This window comes from Caretta caretta, chromosome 1, assembly GCF_965140235.1.
Source record: "Caretta caretta isolate rCarCar2 chromosome 1, rCarCar1.hap1, whole genome shotgun sequence".
Lineage (NCBI taxonomy): Eukaryota > Metazoa > Chordata > Testudines > Cheloniidae > Caretta > Caretta caretta.
In genome coordinates, this window is record NC_134206.1 from 59170073 (window position 1) to 59183248 (window position 13176).

Consider the following 13176-nt stretch of genomic DNA (forward strand, 5'->3'; position numbering starts at 1 on the left):
CCGGGAAAGGTGCATGATGCTCGCATCTTCAGGAACTCTGGTCTGTTTCAAAAGCTGCAGGAAGGGACTTTATTCCCAGACCAGAAAATAACTGTTGGGGATGTTGAAATGCCTATATGTATCCTTGGGGACCCAGCCTACCCCTTAATGCCATGGCTCATGAAGCCGTACACAGGCAGCTGGGACAGTAGTCAGGAGCTGTTCAACTACAGGCTGAGCAAGTGCCTGGTTACGCGCAGCCAGACACCAGGGCGGTTAGAAGAGCACAGGAGGGCGCGGTACGCATCAGAGAAGCTTTGAAAACCAGTTTCATGACTGGCCAGGCTACGGTGTGAAAGTTCTGTTTGTTTCTCCTTGATGAAACCCCCCGCCCCTTGGTTCACTCTACTTCCCTGTAAGCTAACCACCCGCCCCTCCTCCCTTCAATCACCGCTTGCAGAGGCAATAAAGTCATTGTTGCTTCACATTCATGCATTCTTTATTCATTCATCACACAAATAGGGGGATGACTACCAAGGTAGCCCAGGAGGGGTGGTGGAGGAGGGAAGGAAAATGCCACACAGCACTTTAAAAGTTTACAACTTTAAAATTTATTGAATGCCAGCCTTCTTTTTTTTGGGCAATCCTCTGTGGTGGAGTGGCTGGTTGGCCGGAGGCCCCCCCACCGCGTTCTTGGGCGTCTGGGTGTGGAGGCTATGGAACTTGGGGAGGAGGGCGGTTGGTTACAGAGGGGCTGCAGTGGCAGTCTGTGCTCCAGCTGCCTTTGCTGCAGCTCAACCATACACTGGAGCATACTGGTTTGGTCCTGCAGCAGCCTCAGCATTGAATCCTGCCTCCTCTCATCACGCTGCCGCCACATTTGAGCTTCAGCCCTGTCTTCAGCCCCCCACTTACTCTCTTCAGCCCGCCACTTACTCTCTTCAGCCCGCCACCTCTCCTCCCGGTCATTTTGTGCTTTCCTGCACTCTGACATGATGTGCCTCCACGCATTCGTCTGTGCTCTGTCAGTGTGGGAGGACAGCATGAGCTCGGAGAACATTTCATCGCGAGTGCGTTTTTTTTTCTTTCTAAGCTTCACTAGCCTCTGGGAAGGAGAAGATCCTGTGATCATTGAAACACATGCAGCTGGTGGAGAAAGAAAAAGGGACAGCGGTATTTAAAAAGACACATTTTATAAAACAGTGGCTACACTCTTTCAGGGTAAACCTTGCTGTTAACATTACATACATAGCACATGTGCTTTCGTTACAAGGTCGCATTTTGCCTCCTCCCACTGCGTGACTACCCCCTCAACCTTCCCCCCTCCCTGTGGCTAACAGTGGGGAACATTTCTGTTTAGCCACAGGCAAACAGCCCAGCAGGAATGGGCTCCTCTGAGTGTCCCCTGAAGAAAAGCACTCTATTTCAACCAGGTGACCATGAATTATATCTCACTCTCCTGAGGATAACACAGAGAGATAAAGAACGGATGTTGTTTGAATGCCAGCAAACATACACTGCAATGCTTTGTTCTACAATGATTCCCGAGTACGTGTTACTGGCCTGGAGTGGTAAAGTGTCCTACCATGAAGGACGCAATAAGGCTGCCTTCCCCAGAAACCTTTTGCAAAGGCTTTAGGACTACATCTAGGAGAACCGCAAATGCCAGGGCAAAGTAATCCTTTCACATGCTTGCTTTTAAACCATGTATAGCATTTTAAAAGGTACACTCACCAGAGGTCCCTTCTCCGCCTGCTGGGTCCAGGAGGCAGCCTTGGGTGGGTTCGGGGGGTACTGGCTCCAGGTCTAGGGTGAGAAACAGTTCCTGGCGGTCGGGAAAACCGGTTTCTCCGCTTGCTTGCTGTGAGCTATCTACAACCTCCTCCTCATCATCATCTTCTTCGTCCCCAAAACCTGCTTCTGTATTGCCTCCATCTCCATTGAAGGAGTCAAACAACACGGCTGGGGTAGTGGTGGCTGAACCCCCTAAAATGGCATGCAGCTCATCATAGAAGCGGCATGTTTGGGGCTCTGACCCAGAGCAGCTGTTCGCCTCTCTGGTTTTCTGGTAGGCTTGCCTCAGCTCCTTCAGTTTCACGTGGCACTGCTTCGGGTCCCTGTTATGGCCTCTGTCCTTCATGCCCTGGGAGATTTTCACAAAGGTTTTGGCATTTCGAAAACTGGAACGGAGTTTTGATAGCACGGATTCCTCTCCCCAAACAGCGATCAGATCCCGTACCTCCCGTTCGGTCCATGCTGGAGCTCTTTTGCGATTCTGGGACTCCATCATGGTCACCTGTGCTGATGAGCTCTGCATGGTCACCTGCAGCTTGCCACGCTGGCCAAACAGGAAATGAGATTCAAAAGTTCGCGGTTCTTTTCCTGTCTACCTGGCCAGTGCATCTGAGTTGAGAGTGCTGTCCAGAGCGGTCATAATGGAGCACTCTGGGATAGCTCCCGGAGGCCAATACCATCGAATTGTGTCCACAGTACCCCAAATTCGAGCCGGCAACGTCGATTTAAGCGCTAATCCACTTGTCAGGGGTGGAGTAAGGAAATCGATTTTAAGAGCCCTTTAAGTCGAAATAAAGGGCTTCATTGTGTGGACGGGTGCAGGTTTACATCGATTTAACGCTGCTAAATTCGACCTAAAGTCCTAGTGTAGACCAGGGCTTAGAGAGCCTTATGCTTCCTGTCTCCCTAGGTTCGGCCTCCCTGTCCAGCATCTATCATTTAGGGCTCCTTTCTCATGCAAAGAGGACCCTCCCACCCTAAATAATGAGAAGTCAAGCAAAAAAGATAAAATCAAATAAAGTGTATTGAAGGGTTTATAACGAAGGGTGGGACAAATAAGAAGGGGAATAAACAGCAAAATGACACAATACAGTGGTTATCCCCAACTTAACCCTATAAACAGATGTATAAAAACCTTCTTCCCAGATAGAAGCGACGGCGGGTGCTTGGGGCCTCAATCCTCTTGCTAATGATAAGCCTTTGAAGAGGATCTCCGAGGAGTCCCTAGATGTTTCTCGAGACCACAGGATAAAGCAGATGATGCGTTCAGAGAACATCGACAGATGATGGTATCTTCTCCTTCTTCTTTTCTTGCAGGTGAGGAAGCTGTTAAGAGGAAAATCCCTAGCCCTTCTATCCTTAAGATGAATAGATGCCTGTAGATAAGACCCGTGATCCCCGTGATCACCTGCTCAAGAGAGATCTTGGAGACCCGTGGGAAGCCATTTTTTCCATGAGATGTACCTTAAGGGAGCTGAGTGAGAGTTTAAAATGTAGTGCAAAATCAGAGGGAGGAAAGATGAGGTTAGGTCTGTCTGTTTGGAATGGTACAAACTTGGAATCGTTTCCATTTTGTAGATAGGTATGTGGAATGGTCAACTTGTGGTTGTGTTGCAAGCTTGTCAGAGCATTCTGTGAATGCTTAAGCCTTGGAACAAAGAAAGATCCAAGCCTGGAGGCAGAGGACCCAGGGGTTGGGGTGAAGGGTCAGCCCATTGTTTTGAGAGAGTGGGTGAGGAATGGGCTAACGTCAGAAGACCAGGAGGGCATATTGCCATCTGTGTCAGGTAAGGGAGCCAGACTCGTCATAGTCAAGAGGGGCAATCACAATAACTTTTGCTTTGTTTAGATGAACTTTGAACAGAATCTTGGATAGGGTAGGAAACTGGGAAAAGACATACAAGTGGGCCCTGTCCACTGGGAAGATGAGGGCAACCGCCAGTGAATGTTTCCCCAAAGGGTGGCTATATCTTGAAGCACCTGTGAATTCAGTATATATTCATTGTCATGAAAAAATTCCAACTGAGACTGTTGGTTATCCTGTTCTGTATCCTTGTAGACAGACAGCTGAGATGAGCACATTGTGATGGGTTATCAATTCCAAAGTTTGAATGCCGTCTTGCAGAGGGAGGGAGATCTGGCAGCTCCTTGGCAGTTTATGCAAAACATACAGGTCACATTAAGTCCATCATAACCTTTGTGTGTTGTTTTTGATGAAAGGCAGAGTTTGTGCACAGGCACTCCTGACAGCCCCTAGCCAAAAGAGTGATATGGAAGGTCATTTGTCCTGAACCTTGTTGTTGTGTAGGTGAGCTCCCCAGCATATTAGGGAGACATGTGTCCCAGGGTGGTGAATGTGGGTAGCAAGAGGAGCGCTCTTGCTTGTACTGCATCAGGTTGGTGCTGATAAAGTCTAGTCACTGTACCAGGGTTAGACTATCCTGTGTGGAGCAGTCCGTACCTATAATGATCCTGCCCCAAAGGTAAGCAGTAGGAAATCTCTTGTACAATGGTTGTATTGAGATATGGAAGTAGGCACCCTGTAAATTCAGGGCTAGAAATCAATCTCTTTGCTCTAGAGCTGGTCCTAACTGCTGTGAAGTAAGGTAAGGTGACTTCTGAGTGTTGTAACAGGTGTATAGATGGCAGCTGATGCTGTAAGGTATCATTGTTCAGGCCCTCGACCAGCTCATCAAAGTGCTTATAAAAGGCAGTTTGAGAGGTCATGGACTGGGGTGCAGACTGTTCTCACTTTTGAGCCCTGGGCCTCTTACACTGTGGCTCATAACAGCACAGAGATGGTGAGTATTGAAAAGATTGTGATCTGTGGTGTGGTTGAGAGGTATATCTTCTCTTCTGTTCCACAGTGTAGATTCCTAAGGAGAGTAGTGCGGTCCGAGAATCCTTCAGGATGTGGAGAGAAAAATCTGTCTTCTCCGCAAAGAGTTTGGCCCTTCAAATTGGAAGTCTGTAGCTCTTTGGGCAATCTAGAAAGGTGTAGCAAACAAACAAAAAAAAAACCCCACAACCCACCTCTGTACCACTGTCATGGAGACTGGGTGGGCAGCTGTAACAGCTACATCCAGTAGTGTCTCTAGGACCGGTCTGACTATTAACTGACCTTCTCTAAGAATGGTCTGAATCTGTTCTTTTTGTGTTTCCAGTAATGTTTCAGAAACATCCTTGGTTTCCCAAGATTAACAAAATTGTTTTGGCCATGACAGTTTGGTAATTTATGACTCTAAACAGTAATGTTGTAGATGAATACGCCATCTTGCGAAGCCTGCTCATATGGAGTTGACTTGGCATTATGTTGCTTGCTTCATGCATTAACCGCATCCACTATGATGGAGTTGGGTTGCAGATGTTGAAAAAAAAGTCTGCCTCTTTGGGTAGAGATGTAGGATTGTTTTTGTTTACACTGTGTTGCTGGTTGATGCGATGGAGGCTGGCTCTGCCAGATGATTTTGGTAGGATCTAGAATCAGCTCATTAATTGGGAGGGCAGTCCTAGATGAGAAGGTAGCGTGCAGAATTTCCACCAACTTGTGATGTGTATCTGCCACCTAATGTAAGGAAATCTGCAGCTCATCTGCCACCCTCTTGGTAAGATCCAGAAAGTTCTTAAATCTTCACCTAGTGATGGGGGGTGGGCAGCACAGTCTCATCTGGGAGAGATGAGGAGAAGTTTGCTGAAGAGGTAGCTTTCTCTTCAGTTTTTTTTTTCCCCCCTTTCCCTTCTTTCCTGTTCTGACAAAGCTTTCTCCTGTCCTGGCTCAGGTGCTCTCCTGCCCTAGCTCAGGTGCCAGACTGTAGCAAACTATCTGGTGGACTCTCCCTGAGAGACACCAGAGACGGTCACGCCATGTGCGTGTATATACCCGAAGAGTTACAATATGGCCTTGGGAGGGAGAGGCAGAAAGGCAGGCACGGGTGGTTGGTGTGATGGAATTGGGGATGACCCTTGTAGTGTGGTGGTGGGCCACCTTGAGAGGCCAGGGAACGATCTCCTCCTGGCCAGTGTCAGATTCATCAGTGGGTAAGGGTGCTGCTGACTGGGGTATTGGCAGTATACAGTTTAGTGCTAAGAGCGATTCTGGGTGCCGGGATGTGCTCGATACCAGGGTCCTGGTACCAAGTAATGGGGATTGTGGTTCTTCCCCAATCATCAGGTCTCCATGTACCAGAGCTCATGCAGTACGATAGGTTCATTTGGTACTACAGAGGAGGGTCCGTGGTACATTGTCAGTACCGATAGTTGGGCAGAGCACTCCCTAAATGGGAGTCTTGCCCAGTACAAAAAGTTTGTTGGTGCCACTTTTTTAGAGACGGCATGGTAATTGTCTCTCCCTGGGTACTGAGGCCACAGGTCTCCAGAGAATCAGAGCACTTGTGTTACCATGGGCTCATCTGGAACCCCAGAGGAGTGTCCGTAGTCAGTATCAATGGTTGGGAATGTGCAGAACACTTCCTAGATGGAAGTTTTCGTTGCGTCTGGTACAAAAGGGTTTCTCTATGCCGCTCTTTTAGAGATAGAAAAGGAGTATTTGTGGCATCTTAGAGACTAACCAATTTATTTGAGCATAAGCTTTCGTGAGCTACAGCTCACTTCATCGGATGCATACCGTGGAAACTGCAGAAGACATTATATACACACAGAGACCGTGAAACAATACTTCCTCTCACCCCACTGTCCTGCTGGTAATAGCTTATCTAAAGTGATCATCAAGTTGGGCCATTTCCAGCACAAATCCAGGTTTTCTCACCCTCCGCCCCACCACACACAAACTCACTCTCCTGCTGGTAATAGCCCATCCAAAGTGACCACTCTCTTCACAATGTGTATGATAATCAGGGTGGGCCATTTCCTGCACAAATCCAGGTTCTCTCACTCCTTCACCCCCCTCCAAAAACCACACACACAAACTCGCTCTCCTGCTGGTAATAGCTTATCCAAAGTGACCTCTCCCTACAATGTGCATGATAATCAAGGTGGGCCATTTCCAGCACAAATCCAGGTTTTCTCACCCCCCCACCCCCATACACACACAAACTCACTCTCCTGCTGGTAATAGCTCATCCAAAGTGACCTCTCCCTACAATGTGCATGATAATCAAGGTGGGCCATTTCCAGCACAAATCCAGGTTTTCTCACCCCCCCACCCCCATACACACACAAACTCACTCTCCTGCTGGTAATAGCTCATCCAAAGTGACCACTCTCCCTACAATGTGCATGATAATCAAGGTGGGCCATTTCCAGCACAAATCCAGGCCTTCTCAACCCCCCCCCCCCCCCCGGAGAAACACACACACACACACAAACTCACTCTCCTGCTGGCAATAGCTCATCCAAACTGACCACTCTCCAAGTTTAAATCCAAGTTTAACCAGAACGTCGGGGGGTGGGGGGGGGAGTGGTGAGCTGTAGCTCACGAAAGCTTATGCTCAAATAAATTGGTTAGTCTCTAAGGTGCCACAAGTACTCCTTTTCTTTTTGTGAATACAGACTAACACGGCTGTTACTCTGAAACCTGTCTTTTAGAGATGGTATGGTAACTGTCCCCTCTCCATAGGGGACAGTACTGTTGCCTCAGAGCATGATGGTGGAAGCCTCTGGTGTCTGGGTGCTGAAGCAGAGCTGACAGCAGGGCTTCTCTGTGTCGCTCTTTTAGAGGTGGTACGGTAACTGTGCCCTCTCGGTGCAGTAGTTGCCCAGAGTAGAACTCAGAGCAGCGCAGAGCTCACAGAAGCCCCTTGTGGGTGAGGAGAACAGAGCTCAGAGCAGGGCAGAGCTCACAGCAGGAAACCCCTTCTCAGGTTTCAGCTTCCAGAGCTTCGTGGGGAACAGTGCAGCAGCTGAGCTCACAGCAGGAGGTTCCTCTGCTGGTATTGTCCTACCAAGGTGGCCGTACTGGGGAACACCTATCTGGCTGGCCAGTTGCTGGAGGAGCCTTTCCAGGGGGAGTCTGCTGGTGGCTTCTTCTTCTTTTTCTCTCTCTCTCTTCTCCTCTTCACCACTCTACCCCTTTTGAAGTGAAGGCTCCGGGGATGATCCGGAGTCAACACCCACTGGAGTCCCCTGCAGACTGAAGTGTTTTCTCTATAGGGAGGAATTTTTACTTCAGGTCCCAGCTCCTGTGAGGCTGCAGTTTTAGTTGTGGCAGATACAGCACTTCTGTGAGGGTCTCCCAGGCACAGTGAGTGTCTGGCCATTACAGGAACTGACTCCTGGCAGGAGAGGCACCACTTGGAGCAGAGAGAGCCAGGCAAGCCCCTGGGCAGGGGGTTGTCATCCTCTAGCAGGGAGGAATATGCAGAAGAACTTCGGCTTCACCTTTTTTATATATATAAACTGAAAAAGAAAATAATTATGAGTCTACTAGATGCCTGGGGGAGGGGGGAAGCCCCGAGGCAGGGAAGGAAAGTGAAGTTCTTTTCCTTTTTCTCTTTTCTTTTTAAACCAAAGGAATAAAAAATAAAATGAAATAAAATAAAATAAAACACTAGCCTGACAGGTTTCAGAGTAGCAGCCGTGTTAGTCTGTATTCGCAAAAAGAAAAGGAGTACTTGTGGCACCTTAGAGACTAACAAATTTATTTGAGCATAAGCTTTCGTGAGCTACAGCTCACTTCATTGGATGCATGCCATAGAAAATCACTAGCCTTAGTACTTTTAGGGAGAACAAAGGTAACAAAACAAACACTATTTATGCTAGTGACACAGATGAGGAAGGGATAACTGCTCCTTCTGTCAGAGGCCAAAGGCGGTAGAGAAGGACGTGAGAGGGGTTCGCCAGTGCAGTGCTAAATAGCCTCAAGGCAGACTGGAGGAAGGGAGAGCATATGTGCGCCGGCTCAATGGGACACTGCTATCAAAAATCTCCGATTAGAGGTGCAGGGGCACACAGACACCTAAAGTGGAGCACCCATAGGGACACTACTCGAAGAAGAATTTTGAATTAATGTGATCCTTCAAGGAGATATTATAACCAGATGTGAGAGAGTTACAGGTCAACCTTAACATAGTGTTATTGTGATTAGGAGGTTTTATATAGATGTCTACAAAATCCGTGTGAGTTTGTTGATGGTACATTCAAATGGATAAACTTATTTCTCCGGGTGTTACCATGGAGGGAGACAAAATGTCAAATGAAACACATTTGAAAAGATCTCTGGCACAATTGGTGAAGGTTACAGTAAGCATATGCCATTCACTTTCATATCCCTTGCGTATGGGACCAAAGAGCTGTACAGGGTTAGATGTACCGACTGAGTCAGACAATGTGGTAAGTTGATTTTGTGAATGTTCTGAGACTGCCAGGTAGCAATATCAATTTGTAAGCCAATAATGTTACCCACTCCCAATTCTCTTGGTTATTTACATTCCTTTTTCCTCTCCCATGGTGTCTTACTCTAAAGGGTTTTTTTTTTTTTCTGACTAGTAGCCACTGGAGGTTTTTCTGGCGTACCATTTTCTTCCAGGGGACTCCTTTGTTCCTTTTCCTGGCTTTGGAGTCTTCTTGAATACCCTACCGCTTGTGGTGAGCTCCTCCACTGATCCATTATTGTTGAGTTGACTTGACACTTCCAATATTCATTTATTTTAATTAGAAAGAATCTGTTCTCCTGAAGAGACACGTTAGGAGTCCATAGGACAACAATGTACATTAACAAGAGTTGGACATGTAATTCTTTCTTCATCATTAGCTTCCCAGGCTTCTGTAAACAGGAAGAGAAGAAAGAAAATAGTTATTATGCAACTATGGGGGCTGCCAATCATTGCTTCTATTTGTAACTATATCCACTGGCTTAACTCCCTTCCAAGGTTTTAATTGGGAACTATGGAACCATTTAGTTGGCTTGTTCTTTTTCCCATTATTAATCTCACTTTGATACACAGTGGGTCCAGCCTTTTGTACAATGACTGCTGGTCCCATCCATCTAGGACTCAGAGCATGGTCCTTTTCTGAATAAGATTTGAAAAGTACATAATCTCCTATGTTCCATTCCTGGAATTTCAAATTATTATTTAAATGGTCATCTACTGCCTTGATGTTGCCCTTTAAATGAACTGCAGTGGCCTTTTGAGTTTCAGTGATAGTTTTAAGGAGGTCTTTGATATATTCATCTGTTATCTGTCTTGGTTTAAACTCATCCGGGGGAACCCCTCCTGGCAACCACCATGTCTCTGGAGTTCTCATTGGTCTTCCAAAGAGCACTTCATGGAGTGTAAATCCATGAGCCCCTATGGTTGATCTGATGGCCATTAAAATCATGAGCAGACGCCTGTCCCAATCTCGTCCAGATGATTCTCTCACCTTCCGTAGGGCAGTTTTCAGGGTGCGGTTTGTTCGTTTGACCAGCCCAGATGACTGTGGGTGGCCCGCAATATGAAATCTTTGCTTGATCCCGAAGGCTACACATAATTGTTTCGTTACCTCTCCAGTGAAGTGACTCCCTTGGTCCAAGTCAATAACATTGGGAATCCTGAAACGACTGAAAGCATGTTCTAGCAGCAACTTGACAGTATTTAATGCAGTACACTTTCTGTTGGGATATGCCTCTATCCATTTACTAAATGAATCCACCACCACTAGGCAGTGAATATTTCCGTTTCTGGTGCAAGAAGAGGCCCTATATAATCTATTTGAACACAATGCCAAGGACCTCCTGTGGCCTGATGTAGCAGAGGGCCTTTTTTATATGGGGGTTGGGGTTATTTGCAGCACACTGAAGACAGTTATTAATATAATATTTCGTGTCCCGTATGATACTAGGCCACCATCCTACTGAAGACAGACTATGTAAGGTTTTCTGTAATCCAAAATGTCCCTGAGCATGCGCCAGTTGAAACCATTCTCCCCCAGTACTGATGGGATGACCATTTCAGGAAGTTGCATTTCCTTATCTTTATCTCCTTCTTTCTCTGCCATCACTAGACCTGAGCTATGTTGATTAATGGTCCACAGCTTACTTTTGCCATTCTTTAGGAGTTGTTGTATTTCTGGATCCTTTCGTTGCAGCTTGATGATATCACTACAATCTGGTGGAATGGAGTTCATCAAGGCCTGGATAGTAGATCCTGCTTTGTTGCATAGCGATTGAGGGCCCATTTTAGCAGCCTGCTTGGCTAATTTGTCCACCTGGTTGTTGAGTATGGATATCTCTGCCGAGTTCCTCCGATGCACTCACACCTTGAACAGGTAAGTATCCCCTGATCTTTGCTCTGCCAATTGCCAGGCATAGTGAAGATACCCGGCATAGGCCACTGGGTGATCATCACTAGCCCTCTTGTCCCTTGTTTTCCATACAGGCATCCAATCGACGAATGCTGTAGTAACCCAATCTGAGTCTGTACAGATGGTAATGTTGACGGAGGGATCCACATTTTCCAGTGTTGATATTATTGCCACCAATTCTGTGGCTTGAGTTGAACGTTGTTTGATGGTGCCTTGAAACACCTTGCCTGATGCAACCTGCATGGCTGTGAATCCCGTGGCTGCCTTTCCATCAACATACAGACTGCTGCCATCCACTACCCAGAGATCCCTCTTCTGGGTTTTGGCATCCTCAAATTTCTCCTCCAGCGTGAATGGGGATTGGATCTCTGATGGAGTTGTTGGAAGGATAGGACATTCATGATCTGTGATGGAATTATCATCTGGGACTGTCACACAAAGTGAAAAAGGAATCTTGCCTGGTGTATTGGTTTTTTCAACGGTGATGTCCATATTGATAAGGGCAAGGGTCCAGTTCGCCAGTCTGGGATGGTTTACTCTCCCTGAATTTGCTCGGCTAGAGAGCACATACCTCACTGGGGTGTGGATGGTCCTCAATAGGATAGGTGACATTCCTATTATGTATTCCCAGTGGGCCATTGCCCAAACTAGGGATAGCACTTCCCTCTCGCAGGCAGTAAACTGTGACTCTATTGGTGTCAGAATTAGAGACCCGTAGGCAACCGGCTTCACAGATGTCCCTTGTTGCTGTAGCAGGACTGCACTGATGGCTGACTTAGTGCTGGCAATTTGCAGGTGGAATGGCTTACTGGGATCAGGAAACGCTAAGGCAGGTGCTTCCATTAAGGCCTTTTTAAGCAGCATAGTCACTTCTTTTTCTTCTGCTCCCCATTGCCATTCCTGGTTCTTTCTTAGCAAGTTGTAGATGGGTTTGGCTTTTTCACTGAAACCTTTGATGAAGTCCCTCAAAAATCCTACCAAGCCTAGGAATGATTGTAATGTGCTGATGTCTGATGGGGAAGGAAGGTTGGAGATTAGTTCTACTTGGGCCTGGTCAGGTCTTCTCCTTGTGGGACCCAGCTGCACTCCAAGATAACTTACTTCCTGCTTCAGCAGTTGTGCCTTCTCTGGATTTATTAGAAAGCCTGTTGTTTGAATGGCCTCCAGCACCTCATCCAGTGCCTTAAGGTTGTCTTCCTTGCTTTTGGTTGCAATCAGCACGTCATCCACGTAGCTGATTACACAATCTGAGTACCTCAGGTTTTTCCACATTGCAGCCACATGTTGATGGCAAATGCTAGGTGCATTATGCAGCCCTTGTGATACCCGTGTAAATGTAATCTGTCTATTGTCATAGGTAAATGCAAATTTATGTTGACATGATTGATCAAGTGGTATCGAGAAAAAGGCATTTTCCAGATCTAATACGGAGTACCAACACACTCTCGCTGTTATTAGAGCCATGATCTCAGGAAATTTGGCCACCACAGGTCCCATCCTTGGCGTCACCTTATTTAAGGCATGATAGTCTACTGTAAGGTGCCAGGATTTCCCATCTGATTTTCTCACTGGCCATATGGGGGGGTTACATGGGCTATCGCAGGTGATCAGCACTCCTTGCTGCATTAAGGCCTCTATGGTTGGTTTAATTCCTATCTGTGCCTCAGCTAAAAACTTGTATTGCCTTACAGGCTTAGGGTCAGGTCCATTGATCTTAACCAGCGCTTTTATTTTTTCACAGCTCAATTTAGAAGTCGCAAAGGCTTTTAGATGTTTCCCAGCCACTTGGGTTACTTCCTCTTCCCATTTAGGCAGGGAGAGAGCCTTGGGTGCTTTGGTGGCTGCTACTCGGTGCGCTGCTGGAATAACATTGCCTGCTTCGCCTTCCTTGGCCTTGCACAGTGCCTTATGTGGTAAGTCCATGATCACCCCAAATTTCCTTAATAAATCGATACCCATTATTCCTTGATCATCTAGGTTTTGCAGACCAAATGATTCCTTTGATCTTAAAGGTCCCAATATGCATGTTAGTTCCTCAGTGAAAGTAGTTAGACGCTCCTTCCCGTTATAAGAGACTAATGATCTAATCTCTTTAATTGGAAAGTTCCTTTTGTCATGTCCTTTTATACAGAGGAGGCTGGTGGAGGCCCCAGTATTCACCAA

General features: G+C 46.8%; 1 protein-coding gene across 1 annotated transcript; it reads right to left on the minus strand.

Moving 5' to 3' along the window:
* Positions 1-554: 554 nt before the first annotated feature.
* On the minus strand, positions 555-6775 carry LOC125636679 (uncharacterized). Its single transcript, XM_048850197.2, has 2 exons — positions 1714-6775; positions 555-1125 (listed from the first exon to the last, which is right to left on the minus strand). The coding sequence occupies exons 1-2, from the start codon at positions 2294-2296 to the stop codon at positions 584-586; spliced, it is 1125 nt and encodes a 374-aa protein (XP_048706154.1). The 5' UTR covers positions 2297-6775; the 3' UTR covers positions 555-583.
* Positions 6776-13176: the final 6401 nt, after the last annotated feature.